General features: G+C 43.2%; 2 protein-coding genes across 5 annotated transcripts in view; one reads left to right on the top strand and one right to left on the bottom strand.

Annotated features, from left to right (window-relative positions):
• ATXN7 (ataxin 7) overlaps positions 1-8,657 on the bottom strand; it is a 106,658-nt gene extending 98,001 nt beyond the window's left edge. Inside the window, exon 1 of one of the 3 annotated variants that reach the window (XM_077275895.1) lies at positions 8,638-8,657. The gene's annotated coding sequence lies outside the window, so the exon portion shown is untranslated. Of the gene's footprint in view, positions 1-7,957; positions 7,972-8,115; positions 8,145-8,637 lie in introns of those variants that run through there. The other 2 variants (XM_077275892.1, XM_077275894.1) reach the window with 2 other exon arrangements.
• Positions 1-22,222, top strand: part of THOC7 (THO complex subunit 7) — a 50,788-nt gene extending 28,566 nt beyond the window's left edge. Inside the window, exons 1-8 of one of the 2 annotated variants that reach the window (XM_077275898.1) lie at positions 8,135-8,277; positions 12,184-12,301; positions 12,516-12,643; positions 17,532-17,618; positions 18,324-18,381; positions 18,818-18,884; positions 19,386-19,455; positions 21,146-22,222. In XM_077275898.1, coding sequence (XP_077132013.1) covers positions 8,259-8,277; positions 12,184-12,301; positions 12,516-12,643; positions 17,532-17,618; positions 18,324-18,381; positions 18,818-18,884; positions 19,386-19,455; positions 21,146-21,204 — 606 coding nt within the window. In that variant the 5' untranslated portion in view covers positions 8,135-8,258 and the 3' untranslated portion in view covers positions 21,205-22,222. Of the gene's footprint in view, positions 1-8,134; positions 8,278-12,183; positions 12,302-12,515; positions 12,644-17,531; positions 17,619-18,323; positions 18,382-18,817; positions 18,885-19,385; positions 19,456-21,145 lie in introns of those variants that run through there. The other variant, XM_077275899.1, reaches the window with a different exon arrangement.
• The last annotated feature ends 1,735 nt before the right edge of the window (positions 22,223-23,957 follow it).

The following is a 23,957-nucleotide window of genomic DNA, read 5'->3' as shown; positions in this document are numbered from 1 at the left end:
ATGGATACACACTGTACTATACACATAGATATACAGACACACTATATACATAGAGATCTACTGGCTAACACGGTACAAAGATATATATATATTTCCTGTACATAGAGATACACCCTGTACAGTATATACTCACCCTGTACACACACTATATACATAGATACACACACTGTAATATATATTATATACACACACACACACACACCTTGTACACACACACACACTGTATAGATATAAACACTATATACATAGCTATACACACACACACACACACACACACACACACTATATACATACACACACTATATACATAGATACACACACTGTATACATAGATACACACACTGTATACATAGATACACACACTGTAATATATATTATATACACACACACACACACCTTGTACACACACACACACTGTATAGATATAAACACTATATACATAGCTATACACACACACACACACTATATACATACACACACTATATACATAGATACACACACTGTATACATAGAAACACACATTGTATACACACACACACACACACAACTATATACACACACTATATACATAGATACACACTATATACATAGAAACACACTGTATATACACACTATATACATAGAAACACACACTATATACACACACTTTATACATAGAAACACACACTGTATACACACACTATTTACAGAGATACACACTATATACATAGATACACAAAATATAGATACACACACTATATACATAGATACACAAAATATATAGATACACACACTATATACATAGATACACACAATATACAGAGAGACACACACTATATACAGAGATATACACACTGTATACACAGACTATATACATAGATAGAAACACACACTATATACAGATACACACACTATATACATAGATACACACTATATACACACTGTATACACAGATACACACACTGTATACACACACTATATACATAGATACACACTATATACATAGATACACACACTGTATACACAGACTATATACATAGATACACACACTGTATACACAGACTATATACATAGATACACACACTGTATACACACACTATATACATAGATACACACACTGTATACACACACTATATACATAGATACACACACTGTATACACACACTATATACATAGATACACACACTGTATACACACACTATATACATAGATACACACACTGTATACACACACTATATACATAGATACACACACTGTATACACACACTATATACATAGATACACACAATATACAGAGAGACACACACTATATACAGAGATATACACACTGTATACACAGACTATATACATAGATAGAAACACACACTATATACAGATACACACAAGATAGAAACACACACTATATACAGATACACACACTATATACATAGATACACACTATATACACACTGTATACACAGATACACACACTGTATACACACACTATATACATAGATACACACTATATACATAGATACACACACTGTATACACAGACTATATACATAGATACACACACTGTATACACAGACTATATACATAGATACACACACTGTATACACAGACTATATACATAGATACACACACTGTATACACACACTATATACATAGATACACACTATATACACACTGTATACACAGATACACACACTGTATACACACACTATATACATAGATACACACTATATACATAGATACACACACTGTATACACAGACTATATACATAGATACACACACTGTATACACAGACTATATACATAGATACACACACTGTATACACAGACTATATACATAGATACACACACTGTATACACACACTATATACATAGATACACACACTGTATACACACACTATATACATAGATACACACACTGTATACACACACTATATACATAGATACACACACTGTATACACACACTATATACATAGATACACACACTGTATACACACACTATATACATAGATACACACACTGTATACACACACTATATACATAGATACACACACTGTATACACACACTATATACATAGATACACACACTGTATACACACACTATATACATAGATACACACACTGTATACACACACTATATACATAGATACACACACTGTATACACACACTATATACATAGATACACACACTGTATACACACACTATATACATAGATACACACACTGGATACACACACTATATACATAGATACACACACTGTATACACACACTATATACATAGATACACACACTGTATACACACACTATATACATAGATACACACACTGGATACACACACTATATACATAGATACACACACTGGATACACACACTATATACATAGATACACACACTGGATACACACACTATATACATAGATACACACACTGGATACACACACTATATACATAGATACACACACTGGATACACACACTATATACATAGATACACACACTGGATACACACACTATATACATAGATACACACACTGGATACACACACTATATACATAGATACACACACTGGATACACACACTATATACATAGATACACACACTGGATACACACACTATATACATAGATACACACACTGGATACACACACTATATACATAGATACACACACTGGATACACACACTATATACATAGATACACACACTGGATACACACACTATATACATAGATACACACACTGGATACACACACTATATACATAGATACACACACTGGATACACACACTATATACATAGATACACACACTGGATACACACACTATATACATAGATACACACACTGGATACACACACTATATACATAGATACACACACTGGATACACACACTATATACATAGATACACACACTGGATACACACACTATATACATAGATACACACACTGGATACACACACTATATACATAGATACACACACTGGATACACACACTATATACATAGATACACACACTGGATACACACACTATATACATAGATACACACACTGGATACACACACTATATACATAGATACACACACTGGATACACACACTATATACATAGATACACACACTGGATACACACACTATATACATAGATACACACACTGGATACACACACTATATACATAGATACACACACTGGATACACACACTATATACATAGATACACACACTGGATACACACACTATATACATAGATACACACACTGGATACACACACTATATACATAGATACACACACTGGATACACACACTATATACATAGATACACACACTGGATACACACACTATATACATAGATACACACACTGGATACACACACTATATACATAGATACACACACTGGATACACACACTATATACATAGATACACACACTGGATACACACACTATATACATAGATACACACACTGGATACACACACTATATACATAGATACACACACTGGATACACACACTATATACATAGATACACACACTGGATACACACACTATATACATAGATACACACACTGGATACACACACTATATACATAGATACACACACTGGATACACACACTATATACATAGATACACACACTGGATACACACACTATATACATAGATACACACACTGGATACACACACTATATACATAGATACACACACTGGATACACACACTATATACATAGATACACACACTGGATACACACACTATATACATAGATACACACACTGGATACACACACTATATACATAGATACACACACTGGATACACACACTATATACATAGATACACACACTGGATACACACACTATATACATAGATACACACACTGGATACACACACTATATACATAGATACACACACTGGATACACACACTATATACATAGATACACACACTGGATACACACACTATATACATAGATACACACACTGGATACACACACTATATACATAGATACACACACTGGATACACACACTATATACATAGATACACACACTGGATACACACACTATATACATAGATACACACACTGGATACACACACTATATACATAGATACACACACTGGATACACACACTATATACATAGATACACACACTGGATACACACACTATATACATAGATACACACACTGGATACACACACTATATACATAGATACACACACTGGATACACACACTATATACATAGATACACACACTGGATACACACACTATATACATAGATACACACACTGGATACACACACTATATACATAGATACACACACTGGATACACACACTATATACATAGATACACACACTGGATACACACACTATATACATAGATACACACACTGGATACACACACTATATACATAGATACACACACTGGATACACACACTATATACATAGATACACACACTGGATACACACACTATATACATAGATACACACACTGGATACACACACTATATACATAGATACACACACTGGATACACACACTATATACATAGATACACACACTGGATACACACACTATATACATAGATACACACACTGGATACACACACTATATACATAGATACACACACTGGATACACACACTATATACATAGATACACACACTGGATACACACACTATATACATAGATACACACACTGGATACACACACTATATACATAGATACACACACTGGATACACACACTATATACATAGATACACACACTGGATACACACACTATATACATAGATACACACACTGGATACACACACTATATACATAGATACACACACTGGATACACACACTATATACATAGATACACACACTGGATACACACACTATATACATAGATACACACACTGGATACACACACTATATACATAGATACACACACTGGATACACACACTATATACATAGATACACACACTGGATACACACACTATATACATAGATACACACACTGGATACACACACTATATACATAGATACACACACTGGATACACACACTATATACATAGATACACACACTGGATACACACACTATATACATAGATACACACACTGGATACACACACTATATACATAGATACACACACTGGATACACACACTATATACATAGATACACACACTGGATACACACACTATATACATAGATACACACACTGGATACACACACTATATACATAGATACACACACTGGATACACACACTATATACATAGATACACACACTGGATACACACACTATATACATAGATACACACACTGGATACACACACTATATACATAGATACACACACTGGATACACACACTATATACATAGATACACACACTGGATACACACACTATATACATAGATACACACACTGGATACACACACTATATACATAGATACACACACTGGATACACACACTATATACATAGATACACACACTGGATACACACACTATATACATAGATACACACACTGTATACACACACTATATACATAGATACACACACTGTATACACACACTATATACATAGATACACACACTGTATACACACACTATATACATAGATACACACACTGTATACACACACTATATACATAGATACACACACTGTATACACACACTATATACATAGATACACACACTGTATACACACACTATATACATAGATACACACACTGTATACACACACTATATACATAGATACACACACTGTATACACACACTATATACATAGATACACACACTGTATACACACACTATATACATAGATACACACACTGTATACACACACTATATACATAGATACACACACTGTATACACACACTATATACATAGATACACACACTGTATACACACACTATATACATAGATACACACACTGTATACACACACTATATACATAGATACACACACTGTATACACACACTATATACATAGATACACACACTGTATACACACACTATATACATAGATACACACACTGTATACACACACTATATACATAGATACACACACTGTATACACACACTATATACATAGATACACACACTGTATACACACACTATATACATAGATACACACACTGTATACACACACTATATACATAGATACACACACTGTATACACACACTATATACATAGATACACACACTGTATACACACACTATATACATAGATACACACACTGTATACACACACTATATACATAGATACACACACTGTATACACACACTATATACATAGATACACACACTGTATACACACACTATATACATAGATACACACACTGTATACACACACTATATACATAGATACACACACTGTATACACACACTATATACATAGATACACACACTGTATACACACACTATATACATAGATACACACACTGTATACACACACTATATACATAGATACACACACTGTATACACACACTATATACATAGATACACACACTGTATACACACACTATATACATAGATACACACACTGTATACACACACTATATACATAGATACACACACTGTATACACACACTATATACATAGATACACACACTGTATACACACACTATATACATAGATACACACACTGTATACACACACTATATACATAGATACACACACTGTATACACACACTATATACATAGATACACACACTGTATACACACACTATATACATAGATACACACACTGTATACACACACTATATACATAGATACACACACTGTATACACACACTATATACATAGATACACACACTGTATACACACACTATATACATAGATACACACACTGTATACACACACTATATACATAGATACACACACTGTATACACACACTATATACATAGATACACACACTGTATACACACACTATATACATAGATACACACACTGTATACACACACTATATACATAGATACACACACTGTATACACACACTATATACATAGATACACACACTGTATACACACACTATATACATAGATACACACACTGTATACACACACTATATACATAGATACACACACTGTATACACACACTATATACATAGATACACACACTGTATACACACACTATATACATAGATACACACACTGTATACACACACTATATACATAGATACACACACTGTATACACACACTATATACATAGATACACACACTGTATACACACACTATATACATAGATACACACACTGTATACACACACTATATACATAGATACACACACTGTATACACACACTATATACATAGATACACACACACTGTATACACACACTATATACATAGATACACACACTGTATACACACACTATATACATAGATACACACACTGTATACACACACTATATACATAGATACACACACTGTATACACACACTATATACATAGATACACACACTGTATACACACACAGTATAAACAGATACACACTATATACATACACACACTGTATACACACAGTATAAACATAGATACACAGTATAAACATAGATACACACTGTATACACACACTATATACATAGAAACACACTATACACACACTATAAACATAGATACACAGTATATACAGAGATACACACTATATACATAGATACACACTGTATACATAGATACACACTTTGTATACACAGTATATACAGAGATACACACACAATATACATAGATACACACTATATACATAGATACACACTGTATACATAGATACACAGTATATACACAGATACACACACTGTATACACAGTATATACACACACTGTATACACACTATATACACAGATACACACACTGTATACACACTATATACACAGATACACACACACTATATACACACACACTGTATACACAGTATATACACAGATACACACACTGTATACATAGATACACACACTATATACACAGATACACACACTGTATACACAGTATATACACAGATACACACACTGTATATTCCTTACACAGACGCTGCCGCCTCTGCCCCTGTACACACAGGTCACACTATGGCTGCCGCCGTCCTGCTCTCGGTGTATGGAGGACACAGACACGACACTAGCAGGGTGCGGACCTGTGTGGCCCCGGGGCCCCCGCTCTGGACTCCCGGTTGTCCGGCACTCACCTGGGGGTCGGGGCCGCCTGTGCTCCAGAGGTTGGGGGCGGGGGAGCCTATAGGGCGCTGCGGGGCGGCGGGGCGGTGAACGCGGCCTCCATGCTGTTCCCCGGCTGCTGCATTGTGGGAGTCTGACCTCACTACTCGCCGACATGGGAGCCGTCACTGACGGTAAGTAGCGGCCCGCTCCTCCCTGCCCCCTCCCCCGGCACCGGGCCCTGCCGCCGCGGGTAGTAGCTGTATACCGGCAGCCTCAGGCTAGGCCGGAGAAGCAGCGGGCTCGCGTGGTGGAGTGGCCGGGATTCTAACGCTGCAGCCGGCAGGCCCAGGCCGCGGCCTGTACTAGGTGTGGATGGAGCGGGACTGCCGTGCTCTCTGCACTGTATCTGCTCTCCGCCCGCCACATATTGTGCGTCCTGTATGTGACTATAGACGCCATTCATCACATTGTGCGGTTTAGGCCTCAATGTTACAGGTTATAGCTCTGCTTTCTGCAGTGAATGGAAACTCGTTCATGGCGGATTTTTTCACCTGGTTTTAGATGTAAAAGACCTTGAAATGTCGCATAAATGGGAGTTTTGGTGCATTCAATCCTGTCCCCATGTCCCAGGAAGGAACGGGGTGTAATTTCATCTGTTCGCGGAGACTTGGAAGACGCCCTCCCTTACACGTTGGGAGACCTCCCTCCCCTCCCGTACATGTTGGGAGACCCCCGTACATGTCCGGAGACCCCCCCCCGTACATGTCGGGAGACACCCCCCCCTTTACATGTCAGGAGACACCCCCCCGTCCCCTCCCGTACATGTCGGGAGACCCCCCCGTCCCCTCCTGTACGTGTCGGTAGACCCCCCCGTCCCCTCCTGTACGTGTTGGGAGACCCCCCCCCCCCCGTCCCTTCCCGTACATGTCGGGAGGCCCCCCCCCGTCCCTTCCCGTACATGTCGGGAGACCCCCCATACATGTTAAGAGTCCCTCCCCCGAGTACATGTCGGCACCCCCCCGTCCCTTCCCGTACATGTCGGGACACCCCACATCTCCTCCCGTACATGTCGGGAGACCCCCCCCTCCCGTCCCGTACATGTCGGGAGACCCCCCCCCCCCCCCCGTCCCCTCCTGTACACGTCGGGAGACCCCCCCTCACCTCCCGTACACGTCAGGAGACCCCCCGTCCCCTCCCGTACACGTCGGGAGACCCCCCGTCCCCTCCCGTACACGTCGGGAGACCCCCCGTCCCCTCCCATACACGTCGGGAGACCCCCGTCACCTCCCGTACACGTCAGGAGACCTCCCGTACACGTCAGGAGACCCACCCGTCCCCTCCTGTACATGTCGGGAGACCCCCCTCACCTCCCGTACACGTCGAGACCCCCACCCAGGCAGACCGCACTGCAGGTGCACTGATCGGTGAGTATTGGATCGCCCGGTGCTCGTAGCCTGCTATTACTCTCAGCAGCATCAGACTTATTTTAATTCACTTATATGGCGTCATTAATTCCGCAGCACTTTACAGACTGTTTTACAGAGGACGATGTGCTGCCGAGGACGGTCATATTTTACGCAGCACAAAAGATAATAATGCCCTCACAGTGGCCCTCGTACATTATAATGCCCTCACAGTGCTCCTCGTACACGATAATGCCCTCACAGTGCTCCTCGTACATTAGAATGCCCTCACAGTGCTCCTCATAGATAATGCCCTCACAGTGGCCCTCGTACATTATAATGCCCTCACAGTGCTCCTCCTGCATGAAAATGCTCTCACAGTGCTCCTCGTACATTATAATGCCCTCACAGTGCTCCTCATACATGATAATGCCCTCACAGTGCTCCTCGTACATTATAATGCCCTCACAGTGCTCCTCATACATGATAATGCCCTCACAGTGCTCCTCGTACATGGTAATGCCCTCACAGTGCTCCTCATACATTATAATGCCCTCACAGTGCTCCTCGTACATTATAATGCCCTCACAGTGACCCTCGTACATTGTAATGCCCTCGTACATGATAATGCCCTCACAGTGCTCCTCGTACATTATAATGCCCTTGTACATGATAATGCCCTCACAGTGCTCCTCGTACATTATAATGCCCTCACAGTGGCCCTCGTACATTATAATGCCCTCACAGTGGCCCTCGTACATTATAATGCCCTCACAGTGGCCCTCGTACATGATAATGCCCTCACAGTGCCACTCGTACATTATAATGCCCTCAATGTCCTTGGTACATTGTAATCCCTTCACAGTGCTCCTCGTATATTATAATGCCCTCACAGTGCTCCTCGTACATGATAATGCCCTCACAGTGCTCCTCGTACATGATAATGCCCTCACAGTGCTCCTCGTACATGATAATGCCCTCACAGTGCTCCTCGTACATGATAATGCCCTCACAGTGCCCCATCTACGTTATAATGCCCTCGTACATGATAATGCCCTCACAGTGCTCCTCGTACATGATAATGCCCTCACAGTGCTCCTCGTACATTATAATGCCCTCGTACATGATAATGCCCTCATAGTGATTCTCGTACATTATAATGCCCTCACAATGGCCCTCGTACATTATAATGCCCTCACAGTGGCCCTCGTACATTATAATGCCCTCACAGTGCTCCTCATACATGATAATGCCCTCACAGTGCTCCTCGTACATGATAATGCCCTCATAGTGATTCTCGTACATTATAATACCCTCACAATGGCCCTCGTACATTATAATGCCCTCACAATGGCCCTCGTACATTATAATGCCCTCACAATGGCCCTCGTACATTATAATGCCCTCACAGTGGCCCTCGTACATTATAATGCCCTCACAGTGCTCCTCGCACGTTACGCTGCCCCCACTGTGCCCCTCGTACGTTACGCTCTCCCCACTGTGCCCCTCGCACATTACGCTCTCCCCACAGTGCCCCTCGCACGCTACGTTGCCCCGACAGTGCCCCTCGCACATTATTCTGCCCCCCACAGTGCCCCTTCTACGTTACGGTGCCCCTCGCACTTTACGCTGCCCCCCACTGTGCCCCTCGCACGTTATGCTGCCCCCCAGGGCATCTCGCACATGCTGCCCCCACAGTGCCCCTCACACGTTACGCTGCCCCCCACTGTGCCCCTCGTACATTACGCTGCCCCCACTGTGCCCCTCGTACATTACGCTGCCCCCACAGTTCTCAGCCATTGGGCTGGAAAATAAAAATACTCGCCTTGCACAGTTTCCTTCATGAACAGACCTGTGCTGTTTGCTGTGTGCTGTCTGAGGCTCAGCCCAGCCGGTGCCTTTTCGTGACACCATCGCACCCCTGCGCTGAGCCTGAGACTCCGCAGAGGGCACACAGGACAGATGATGGAGCAGAAGTCGGATTGTTTTCACCTGTACCTGTGTCCTAAGGATGCAGATACAGTTGAAGCCAGGACCTACTGCCAACCTTTAGGGTATGTGCACACGTAGAATGATCCTCTGCGGATTTTTCCGCAGCGGATTTGATAAATCTGCAGGGCAAAAGCGCTGCGTTTTTGCTGCAGATTTATTGCGGCTTTACTGCGGTTTTTGTGCAGATTCCACTGCGGTTTTACACCTGCGGTTTTCTATTGGAGCAGGTGTAAAACCGCTGCGGAATCCGCAGAAAGAAGTGACATGCTGCGGAATATAAACCGCTGCGTTTCCGCTCGTTTTTTTCCGCAGCATGGGCACAGCGTTTTCTGTTTCCCATAGGTTTACTTTGTACTGTAAACTCATGGGAAACTGCTGCGGATCCACAGCAAAATCCGCATCGTGTGCACATACCCTAAGGAACAGTGTGACAGCTTCCGAAGTCTGAGAATGTCCCTCCACATTCAGGACGGTAACGCATACCAGTGCGGGGTCCAGGGTGTGGGACACTCGGTCCCCGGACGCACATACACAGGCGCAGAGCACATGATGCCAGTCCTGGAGAAACCTATATGTAATGGATGGATGCACTAATTTCTAGTCCCTGGCAGTCAGGACTGTGAGGCGGTGTCCATATACATCATGTACACAAGGAGGGACTTGTAAGGATTTCTTTATTCATGGTGTGATTGTCTCTGGCAGATGAAGTTATCCGCAAGCGGCTTTTAATCGACGGTGACGGTGCTGGGGACGACCGAAGAATCAACCTACTGGTGAAAAGTTTTATAAAGTGGTGCAACTCTGGATCGCAGGAAGATGGGTGAGAAGTTTAGAAACTACTTGTTATGTTATCTCTGAAAATGAAAACATTTTGTATTTTATTGGAGGCATACACGGGGGCTGAGGGTTCCCATGGTATGATTGTGTACGGCGCTCCTGCAGGTTGGGATTCTGGAGTCCTGTATGTGCGGGTCTAGATCGGAGGACATTACGGCAATGGGGTCATACTCCTGTTATTCCGTCTCATCCCTCAGATACTCCCAGTACCAGCGCATGCTCAGCAGCCTGTCCCAGTGCTCCTTCTCCATGGGGAAAACTCTCCTGGTGCATGACATGAACCTCCGAGAAATGGAGAACTACGAGAAGATATACAGCGATATAGGTAAGAGGTAGCAGTTAACTAATGGCAGGCGGACTCTCTGCAGCCGTCACGTGGCATGCACCATTCTACGTTACTGGCCTACGGCTGATGCCTGTGGCATGGGGGGGTCACATGAATGAAGTAAGCAGTCAATATATTCCACCCTTTCCCAGCTTTTTACAAACCATCCTTTTAAACCTTCTACAACCCTATGCTGTGCGAAAAGGGTGTATGGAAAAGCCCTTCATACATTATGATGGCCCCACAGTGTCCCTCGTACATTATGATGGCCCCCACAGTCCCATTTGTTCATTACTATGACCCCATAGTCCTCCCTGCATTATGATGGCCCCCACAGTCCCACTTGTTCATTACAATGACCCCATAGTCCTCCTCCTACATTACTATGGCCCCCACAGTCCTCCTTGTACATTACAATGCCCCCACAGTGTCCCTCCTACATTATGATGGCCCCTACAGTCCCCCTTGTACATTACAAATAACCCACAGTGTCCCTCACACATGATGGCCCCCACAGTCCTCCTCCTACATTATGATGGCACCCACAGTCCTCCTTGTTCATTACAATGCCCCCATAGTCCTCCTCCTACATTATGGCCCCCACAGTACTCCTTGTTCATTACAATGCCCCCATAGTCCTCCTCCTACATTATGATGGCTCCCACAGTCCCCCTTGTACATTTCAATGCCCCCACAGTGTCCCTTGCACATTATGATGGCCCCCACAGTCCCCCTTGTACATTTCAATGCCCCCACAGTGTCCCTTGCACATTATGATTGCCCCCACAGTCCCCCTTGTACTTTACAGTGCTTCAGGCACAGAATACCGATGAGGATGGGTAGCAATTTCAGCTGAGGATCTATCAAAGACCCCCTTCACCATCATCATTGTACTTCCATGAAACCACCGACTTGGCTTCATAGGAGATGGTCATTTCTACAATATACTGCGATGCCGAATCATTTCAATATAGAGTTCTGGTAACCAAACAATTGCAGTTTTTTTAATATTATTATTTAACCCTTTTAGTAACTTAATTTTTTTTTTATTGCACTTTTGTTTTTCTTTTTGTTTCAAGAGACATAACTTTTTTTTTTTTTAATTTTCATCCATTTTGCCGGATTCATTTATTGCGGGTCGATTTTTAGTTTTACCATACTATGAAGTGAAAGACGAGGTTAAAAAATCCAAGTGAGGTGAAATGGTGAAAGAACACACACTGCAATTCCCCTTATTTTTTTTTTGGGGGGGGGGTTCTTTTTATGGCAGTCCTTGTGTTCTGAAAAAATGACCTGGCCTCCTGATTCTCCAGGTCATTGCCATACTTCTGTTTTGGTCTCCTGAGGGGCCTTGAACCTGTGATCATTTGTTTGCTCATGTTATATATTGCAGTACACAGCACAGGCGGCACTTCACGAAGGCCTGAAATGGCATATATGGGGACCTCCATGGCGTCCCATCGGTCCCCCATGATCTTACCGGTGGTGGTGGGAGCGAAGATCCATTGAGCAGTACCATTGGCATTTGAATACTGCAGTCGGTGAACAGAATTATTATTTTTTTCCCTCTATTTCACCCCACTTGGAATTTTTGTTCACATCTTCAGGACGTTTATACGATAAAATGATCGAAAAAATTACCGCACACTCAATACTGGTTGACAAACTTGCCAAGCTTCCATTCAGGACCGCACAGCAGGGCGTGGGATGCGCCGCTGACCCCACAAAAGACCCCCATCAGGTCCACCATGAAATGCACAGCCCTTCCTAAATAAGCTATCTGAGACAGCAGCCCTCATTGGCCTCATTTAAGGTTATGCTCTTTAAATCAGGGATCGCTTGGTCCTCGTCTACTACTGCCACCTTTATGCACACATACCAAAGGACTAGAGTAACCCCATGAATAAGACCCGGGAGGGTCGAAACGTCGGGTTTTGCTCTATCATTGTGGCAAACTTTCACTTTGTTTTTTCTTGAATAAAATTGGCATAAACCTTTTTTTGCATCATAACCAGTATTGAGTGTGCGGTAATTTTTTCTATGATAGACTTGACCGCGCGGTCAGTTTACCAGCACCTCACTATCCCACGAACTGAGTGCACACCATTTTCCCTATTTTATACGATAAAATGAACAGCGTCAGTCCAAAGTACAACTTGTCCCGCAATAAACCGACCCTCGTGTGGTTATGTAGAAGCAAAAAAAAGAAAATTATGGTCAGTGTCTCTGGTACGTGTGGTGACAGTTTCCACATACACAAGAGACACTGACACACGTAGACCCTTTCAAATCTATGGGTCTGCGCACATGTCAGTGTGCTTCCTCAGACCGTGTGTCCGTGTGCAAAGCGCGTTGACATGTCCGATTTTTGTCTGCAGCACGGTCCGCAATACGTCCCCCACACGTGCATTATAGAGGTTGCCTACTCCCCCTCCCCCAAAAAATAAATATGTGCGGCCTCCCCTATATTTACTTACCAGCAAAGGCTAAACAGTCAGCTGTGGACTTATAGTAATAGCCTGGGATGGGGCCATGGATATTGGCCCCCTCCCAGACTAAGAACATCAGCCCTCAGCCGCCCCAGAAATGGCACATCTCTTCCTCGCTCTTCCCACTTGCCCTGGTGCGGTGGCTAGAGGGGTAGTAGTTGTAGGGTTGATGTCAGCTGTTTTATGTTTGCTGACATCAGGCCCAGGGGTTAGTAATGAAGAGGTATCTATCAGACACCCCCATTACTAACCCCGTAGTCAAATTTAAAAAAGACGCATACACAGTAAAGTCCTTTAATTGAAATAAACACTCCCCTACCCTGTTACCCATTTATTAACCAAAAAATGAAATAAAAAATCAAAAGTAATCCTCACCTGTCTGCCGATAATCTATTAATGTCCCACGACGATCCGGATGGTTTATTGAGCAAAGACATCAGTAAATCGATCGCTCATCATGCCAGCCGGAACACACTTGACGACTGGGTTAGTAATGGGGGTTTCTGATGGATTACTAACCCCTGGGCTTGATGTCAGCAGACACTATGCAGCTGACATGAACCCCAAAACTATTACCCCACTTGCCACCATACCAGGAAAAGTCGGAAGAGCGAGGTTAAAGAAGTTGTCCACTACTTGGGCAACTTTTTCTCATCCTCCTTGCTTACATAATAAAGCCTGTACTCCCCTTGCGTGCCGGCGCCGTTCCGACAGTGTTGGCAATCGCTCTCCCCTGGGCTCTCGTGTGCTGTTGTGACATGTGACTCCGGCGCCCAGTCAGTGCTGTTATCACTGTCTTCACCTTTGGACAAATCCGGGCTGCAGCTGATCTGACTTCCTCTTCATGTTCGATTTGTCCAAAGGCGGGGACAGTGACTACAGCACTGATTGGGCACCAGTGTCAAATGTCACAAGACCACACGGTAGACCCAGGGAGAGCGACTGCCGACACCGCGGGAATGGCACTGGCACGGAAGGTGAGTATAGGCTTTATTATTTTATGGGGGCATTTTGATCAATAAGGAGTTGTACTAGTAGTGGAAACTCCTTTAAGCTCCACATCTAATGGATGTTCCATTTCTGGGGTGGCTGAGGACTGATGTTCTTAGTCTGGGAGGGGGCCAATATCCATGGCCTCTTTCCAGCCTATTAATATCAGCCCGCAGCTGTCTATTTAGCCTTTGCTGGTTATTAACATTAGGAAGGATCCCACGGCATTTTGTAGAAGAGTCTCCCCTTTTTAATAAACAGCAGGAAAGGCTACACAAACAACTATGAGCTGTTATTAATACACTGGGAAAATTTATGGCTATTGGCCCTTACTCAAAATATTAACATCAGTCCCCAGCTGTCTGCTTTCCCTCAGCTGGTTGGTAAAATTACGGGGAACCCCACACCAGTTTTTTTGTTTTATTTAATTGTTTAATTTGCGCGATACCCAGGCGGCGGTGCTGACTACAAGTTTCATCAGTGTCGCCTAGTCTCACTGATTGCAGGGAGACCAGCCGACAATGATGAGAGCTGCACTCAGCACCTGGGAACCGCGTGAACTGTACTGCTTTTCCCAGGCGCCAGTACGCGGCACACGGATAGCACCAGTACTGGAAATATCAGGGCGTGTGAAGGGGGCTTAGAAAGATTTGGTTCCATCCTCCGGCTGTAATGAAAGTGTCGGGTAGTTGTGAGGACTGAGACCGCGTTTACCAGCGAGATCAATGGTCTCTATTGTCATACATGTGCTCACAGCCGCCGCCTTGTGGTGGATGCTTCTCACTACATTATAGTTTGTGCAATAACCTTGTAACCAAAGCCTGTCCTGTAGATATTGTATGTAAATCATGTATTGTGTCTCAAGGACAATGCATTCTCCATTTATCTCTATTTAATCTAATTTATCTTCACTTCTGAGAACTTCCATATGGTGAATGAGATAGATAGAGAGTAAGGGTACCGTCACACAGTGCCATTTTCATCGCTACGACGGCACGATTCGTGACGTTCTAGCGATATCGTTACGATATCGTTGTGTCTGACACGCTACTGCGATCCGGATCCCCACTGAGAATCGTACGTCGTAGCAGATCGTTTGAAACTTTCTTTCGTCGTCTAGTGTCCCGCTGTGGCGGCATGATTGCATCGTGTGACACAGGTTGTATACGATGTGCGCACAGTAACCAATGGCTTCTACATCGCAAATACGTCATGAAATTATCGCTCCAGCGCCGTGTATTGCAACGTGTGACCGCAGTCTACGACGCTGGAGCGATAATCATACGACGCTGCAACGTCACGAATCGTGCCGTCGTAGCGATGAAAATGGCACTGTGTAACGGTACCCTTATATATTTCTATTTTAGATGTGATCCCTTGTTAACATTTTGCTCTTCTTCCACCTGCAGAGAGCAGCATCGCGGCTGCACATGAAAAGATAGCCGAGTGTAAGAAACAGATATTGCAAGCCAAACGTATTCGGAAAAATCGCCAAGGTAAGATAACGTGCTCAGAGGTCCAGTGTGGCTGGACAATAGGATCCTTCTGACATTTACCCTTCTATAAGCAGGGGGAAGTCAAGCTGTTTCTTTCTGTCTACATTCCTAGTCCAATTTTACCCAAAAGATAAGCACAACAAATTTTTATTACTATGTGTAACGGGCCGGATAACTCGGACAAGGATCTCAACGCAACGCGAGGACTGGCCGTCGGTTTCTTGACACGAATGTGGCAGCTGCATAGAAATACATGCGGTCAGACTGGGGTCAGGACAGTCCATCCGAGCATTGCATTGTGAACCTTGTGACTTTCCTAAGAATGCATTCTCAATAGTGTTGAGCAAACATGCTGGGATAAGGTGTTATCTGAGCATGCTCGGGTGCTATCTGAGTGTCTTTGACATTGTCGAAAAATATGTTCTAGTCCCTGTGCCTGCAAGTCTCGTGGCTTTTAGGCAATCCCTGCATGTGTTGCGACTGTCGAACAGCCGTGGGGACTCAAACATATTTTTTGAGCACACCGAAGACCCTCGATTAGCTATCATCACTACTGCTCATCTGATCCAAGAATGTGTGTTAACGTGTCTGTCTGGCCAGTAGATTTGTATATGTACCGCCATCCTTAGGTTTATGAGTGCTGTAATGCTACTTGAGATTTAGATATCTAAGTCCTAATGCTTTCCGATATGTGATTTATTGCAGAGTACGATGCATTGGCCAAAGTCATCCAGCATCACCCAGATCGACACGAGACGTTAAAGTATGTATTCAGCATCTATATACAACTTGCCTCTCCTGTCTTGGTAACGGAAAGGGTTTGTCCACTTTTGCAATTAGTATTGTTCCGCTTGATAAGTCTTATACCCTTTTCTGCCCGCAGCTTCTGCAGTCTTGTGTTAGTCCTCTGGACTTTTCTCCCTTGTCTTCAGAAAGGGAAAAAGCGACAAGAGTTAACACACGAGTTCAGAACACTTTACACAAAGGGGTTATAACAAGGGAAACACATGTCTCTGCATTGGTGCTGTATGCGCAAAATGGTAGAATTGTTATTTTTTTATTCTATATGCATTGCAGCGAAAACAATCTAGTTGCATACGTGCATGTACCCTTTAATTATGTTTAACTAATGGTTGGCATTTTTAAGTAGGCATTTTGATGCTTCTTAATAACAAAAAGACTTGTGCGTTACACTTTAGGCAGCTGGAAGCGTTGGACAAGGAGTTGAAGCAACTGTCTCACACCAAAGAGAGCGTGGAAGATAAGGTGAGATTTTGGACACTTAAAAGGATTGTTTTCCTTAGGACTTATTCACATGACCCTATAGCGGGTGTACTTTACAGCCAGTGTTACTGGCTGCTGGTCTCCTGACCAATCCAATTTTCTTATCATCTATCTATGTAATTCAAGCTACAGGCTGTGTACACATATATGACATACTGGTATATACACATGACATATTGTCACTTTTCCCCTCCACTGATGATGGATAATCCACACTTCTTTATTCAGCAGTGGGGCAAGGAGGTGCTGGATCCGGACAAGGGTCCGACCTGCTCTCTGTCCTCGATAGCTGATAAGAAATTCAGTCGGGGGCTTGATGGATTCAAAATTGTAACCAGTCTGAGACTGGTGTAGTCTGGAGAACTAAAATGTACTGAGCAGGAATAACTCCCCATATTTCCTATCTGCCTCCCAGGGGGACAATCAGATAGGAGTGTTATATTATAAGTGCAATGTACTGACATTTTCCCTCTTACTTTGTAGCTGGAGTTAAGGAGGAAACAGTTCCACGTTCTGCTCAGCACCATCCATGAGCTTCAACAGACGCTAGAAAGTAAGTATCCGCCAATGCAATGATCTATGAGGGTCTTCATGTACAGTGGTCTCTGCCACCCCATCAATATGACTGCGGGATGCCGGGGGGGGGTGGCTATGGGTCCTTGACTGTTCAAACCAAGCACAGTCGCTCGGTGCATGCCTGGCGTTGATTAACATTTCAGTGCACCTTCTCACCTACTTATATTGCTTCTATCTCCGACCCTTCTATGGATCCATAGAACCAGAGTTGTCAATCAAGGAATAAGGGGGTGGACAATAAAGGGAGAACAAGCCGGTGGGAAGATGCATTTAAATGATTGGCTCCGCCATGATGCACTGAGTGCCTGTGCTTGTTTTGAACAGTCATCCCGTGCCTACAGTCCCTTTAACAGTAGAGCCGCCAGTTCTGCAATCTTAACATACCTGTTAGGCCCTGCCAGGATTCATGGCTGCTTTATGCAGACGGACATATTACACCGCAGTACAGAATTTTGCACAGTGTCTTTACACCAGTGATCAAGCGTCTAGATGGGGTTAAAAAAAATTAATTTTCATTAAATATTGAACAATAAATTATATTAAAAAAAAATGCTGATGTATATCAAATTAATGAAAAATAATAAGAACAATTCCAGACTTTGCCATCTCGTCTGCTTCCAAATAAAAAAAAAGTTGTTTGCACGTAGCTCGTCCTGGAAAAAACAATAACTTTGACAGCTATAAAGTTGAGGTTAAGTTATGGGTTTGAAAATACGCCATCCCAAAATGTTTACAAAGTTGTTAAAATTAAAAAAGAGAAGTCTGGAGTGATGGAAAGATTTCCCTTTATAACCGCGCTGCCCTCTAGTAGTGCGATGTGTTTGACGTTGTCCCTTGATGACCCCTCATACCCAGGTGGTGATAAATGTTATTAATCTCCGTGGCCGATCTCCCAGGAGGCTGTCAGCCATATATCATCGTGAAACCGCACATAATACAGAACTGCTGAAAGTTGGATGCAATTTTTCTGAATGAGTAGAGGCAAATAAAATGGCATTCCCCCCCGCCTTGTGGTCTTCTGCTGTGAAGACTTTTCACATCCATCCACTTACTCTGCTGCTTGACGTTCGATCCTCAGGCCGATGACAATCCGAAATCTTCCATTTAAAAAGAAACTTTGCAAATTATCTTGATTTTAAAAATTGTTTCTGTGTCTGCAGCTCCTGGGCAAATCTACAAAATAAACCCCCTATTTAGTCTGATTCTGCAGCCATTCTACCGTTTATATGTTCCCCATAGGTTAGGAAGAAATAGAGACAGATTGAAGGGGGGGGGTATGACCATAGGCTCTGACTACGCTGGGTTTGTTTGTAGTCTGTAACCATGGAGATACAAAGTTTCACATAGGAGCTGTGTTCACAAAGCTGGGAAAACTTTAATTACGAGTTTTCTTTTAATTTTTTTTTGGTGGGGGGTGTGTTAAATCAAAGTGTTTGCTTTATTGCTATGATATAGTCAAAATCCAGGACCCCCGACCGATCCTAAGACCATGCTGTTTTGAGTGGTTGGAACTGCAGCATGGCTCCATGCAAGTGAATAGGACAATCTGCAGCTTCCTGCACAGGGATCGGTGGAGGGCCAGGTTGTCGGGTCTCTGTCACTAGTCATCACTCTAGTGTTTTTGATAGAAATCTTCATTCTTTTTATTTATTTTTTTTTACCCCCAGATGATGAGAAATTAGCCGAAGAAGCTCAAGATTCTCAAATGGCAACGAGTTCTCAGTAGTTACTGGATGAAGAGGAAAGGAGAGGACCTCACTCGTCTCGTAAAAGAACATGTCTGGTCCATCGTACACCATCAGTTTTTTTTTTTTATGTTACATTAAATCATTAAATAAGACTGAATAATTGATGTAGCAGATGACATTGAGTGCTGTGCGCATATATATATATATCTATGATGGCATCTGGTCTTACTCATCTGCTAATCAATAAGAGTCAGTCCTGAATTCATGGCTGACCGTCCCCTCGTAGACCACCAACCTATAGAATACGGATTAGAAGGCAGACGGCACAATTCTTCATTAATAAGACTTGCTCTTTAGTGATGAGCGAACGTGCTGGGATAAGGTGTTATCTGGGCATGCTCAGGTGCTAACTGAGTTTCTTTGGTGTGCTCAAAAAAGATGTTCGAGTCCCCGCGGCTGCATGTCTCGCAGCTGTTTGACATTCGCACACATAGAGAGATTACCTAACAAACAGACAATCCCTCCATGTGCTGTGGCTGTCGAACAGCCGCGAGACATGCAGCCGCTGGGACTAGAACATTTTTTTTCGAGCACGCTGAAGACACTCAGCACCCGAGCATGCTCAGATAACACCTTATCCCAGTAAGTTCACTCATCTCTACTGCTCTTTATTTAAAAAAAAAAAACTTAAAAAGAGTAAAAATACTTTCACCACGACATAGTCCTAATCTAATCTCAGAATTACGGGGGAAACAGTTACAATCTGTAAAATCGCCAGTCCGACATTCACCCGTTAGCGAGAAGCCAAATAAGACCGAGGAAACTTTTCAGGAATTCACCAATTGTTAGCTGGACAATTAACGTTTTCTATAGCAAAAAAATTTTTTTTGCAGATCATCAGTTATGTCATTTTGTAAAAAAATGTTTGGTTACTGCCAAGTTTGTACACTGCAGGGATGGCACATTTCATCATTCAGTCTGTAGGTTTTGTTTTGTTTTGTTTTTAAGTTTTGAATACTTTACAATTAAAGCTTTTTCATTAATGTGTTTTTCTGACATTTATATTGAGGAATATTTATTTTTTCAATTACCATATATTGGACGATAGGCCGTACCGTGCCATCAGATGCACCCCAGGTACAGATATCAGAAAATAGGAACAGCAGCCGTCCTGCTAAGACTGCCGTCACACTATCAGTATTTGGTCAGTATTTTACCTCAGTATTTGTAAGCCAAAACCAGGAGTGGAACAATTAGAGAAAAAGTATAATAGAAACATCTGCCCCACTTCTGCATTTATCACCCACTCCTGGTTTTGGCTTACAAATACTGATGTAAAATACTGACCAAATACTGCTAGTGTGACGGCAGCCTAAGACTTCCTTGGTGTTGTAAAAAAGTGGAGGGGTCAATATCAGTATTTTGGTTGCTGTAGTGCAGGGGTGCGCAATTAATTTTCCCAAGGGGCCACATGAGAGACCTTCAGTGTTGTGGAGGCCGAACCAATAGGCTGACATAAATTCTGCTCAATATTAGTTATATAATTATTTTATATTAATATTAATTACATGACTTAATATTGAGCAGAATTATGCTGACATCTCCCTATATACCATATGAACCCGCACACACACAGCCCGCCTATATACTGTATGAGCCCCCACATAGCCTCTTATATACGGCATGATACCCCTCATATACAGTATCAGCCCCCTAATATACATATAATTATCTCGGCACTCTGCCTCTGTCCACGATGCATTATATGACGTTATCGCCACTGCTGGCTCACACACTCATTGGTGGAAGATGGAGCCGGCGGCGACGTCCTTCACCCATATATTCACTGCTGTCTGCATCCAGAGGACAGACAGACGCACGCACAAGGGGAGGGCACCGTGCAGCCCGTGGGCCACTGTTTCAGCCCTTTGGCTGTCACGGTCCGCGGGCCGGACTAGAACTACCACAGGGCCAGATGTAGCTCACGGGCCGCACTTTGCTGATGTCTGCTCTAGGGTAGAATAGGGAGGTAATACATGTGCTGTTAGTGTTCCTCTGCAGCCTGTATATTATAAATATACTGTATAACTATATAGCTCTCACATTATGTACACTCTCTGCAGCATACACAACTCTGCTATATACATGCAAACAGACCGCTCAGCTGCATACACACAGACACGGGTTTTCCCCGTACACACAGGCACAGGCCTGCTACATACGCACAGACGCGGGCGTGCTACATACGCACAGACGCAGGCGTGCTACATACGCACAGACGCAGGCGTGCTACATACGCACAGACGCAGGCGTGCTACATACGCACAGACGCAGGCGTGCTACATACGCACAGACGCAGGCGTGCTACATACGCACAGACGCAGGCGTGCTACATACGCACAGACGCAGGCGTGCTACATACGCACAGACGCAGGCGTGCTACATACGCACAGACGCAGGCGTGCTACATACGCACAGACGCAGGCGTGCTACATACGCACAGACGCAGGCGTGCTACATACGCACAGACGCAGGCGTGCTACATACGCACAGACGCAGGCGTGCTACATACGCACAGACGCAGGCGTGCTACATACGCACAGACGCAGGCGTGCTACATACGCACAGACGCAGGCGTGCTACATACGCACAGACGCAGGCGTGCTACATACGCACAGACGCAGGCGTGCTACATACGCACAGACGCAGGCGTGGTACATACGCACAGACGCAGGCCTGGTACATACGCACAGACGCAGGCCTGGTACATACGCACAGACGCAGGCCTGGT

This window comes from Ranitomeya variabilis, chromosome 8, assembly GCF_051348905.1.
Source record: "Ranitomeya variabilis isolate aRanVar5 chromosome 8, aRanVar5.hap1, whole genome shotgun sequence".
Classification (NCBI taxonomy): Eukaryota; Metazoa; Chordata; class Amphibia; order Anura; family Dendrobatidae; genus Ranitomeya; species Ranitomeya variabilis.
The sequence above is the reverse complement of the archived record's forward strand: the minus strand, read 5'-3'. Positions and strand labels throughout refer to the sequence as shown.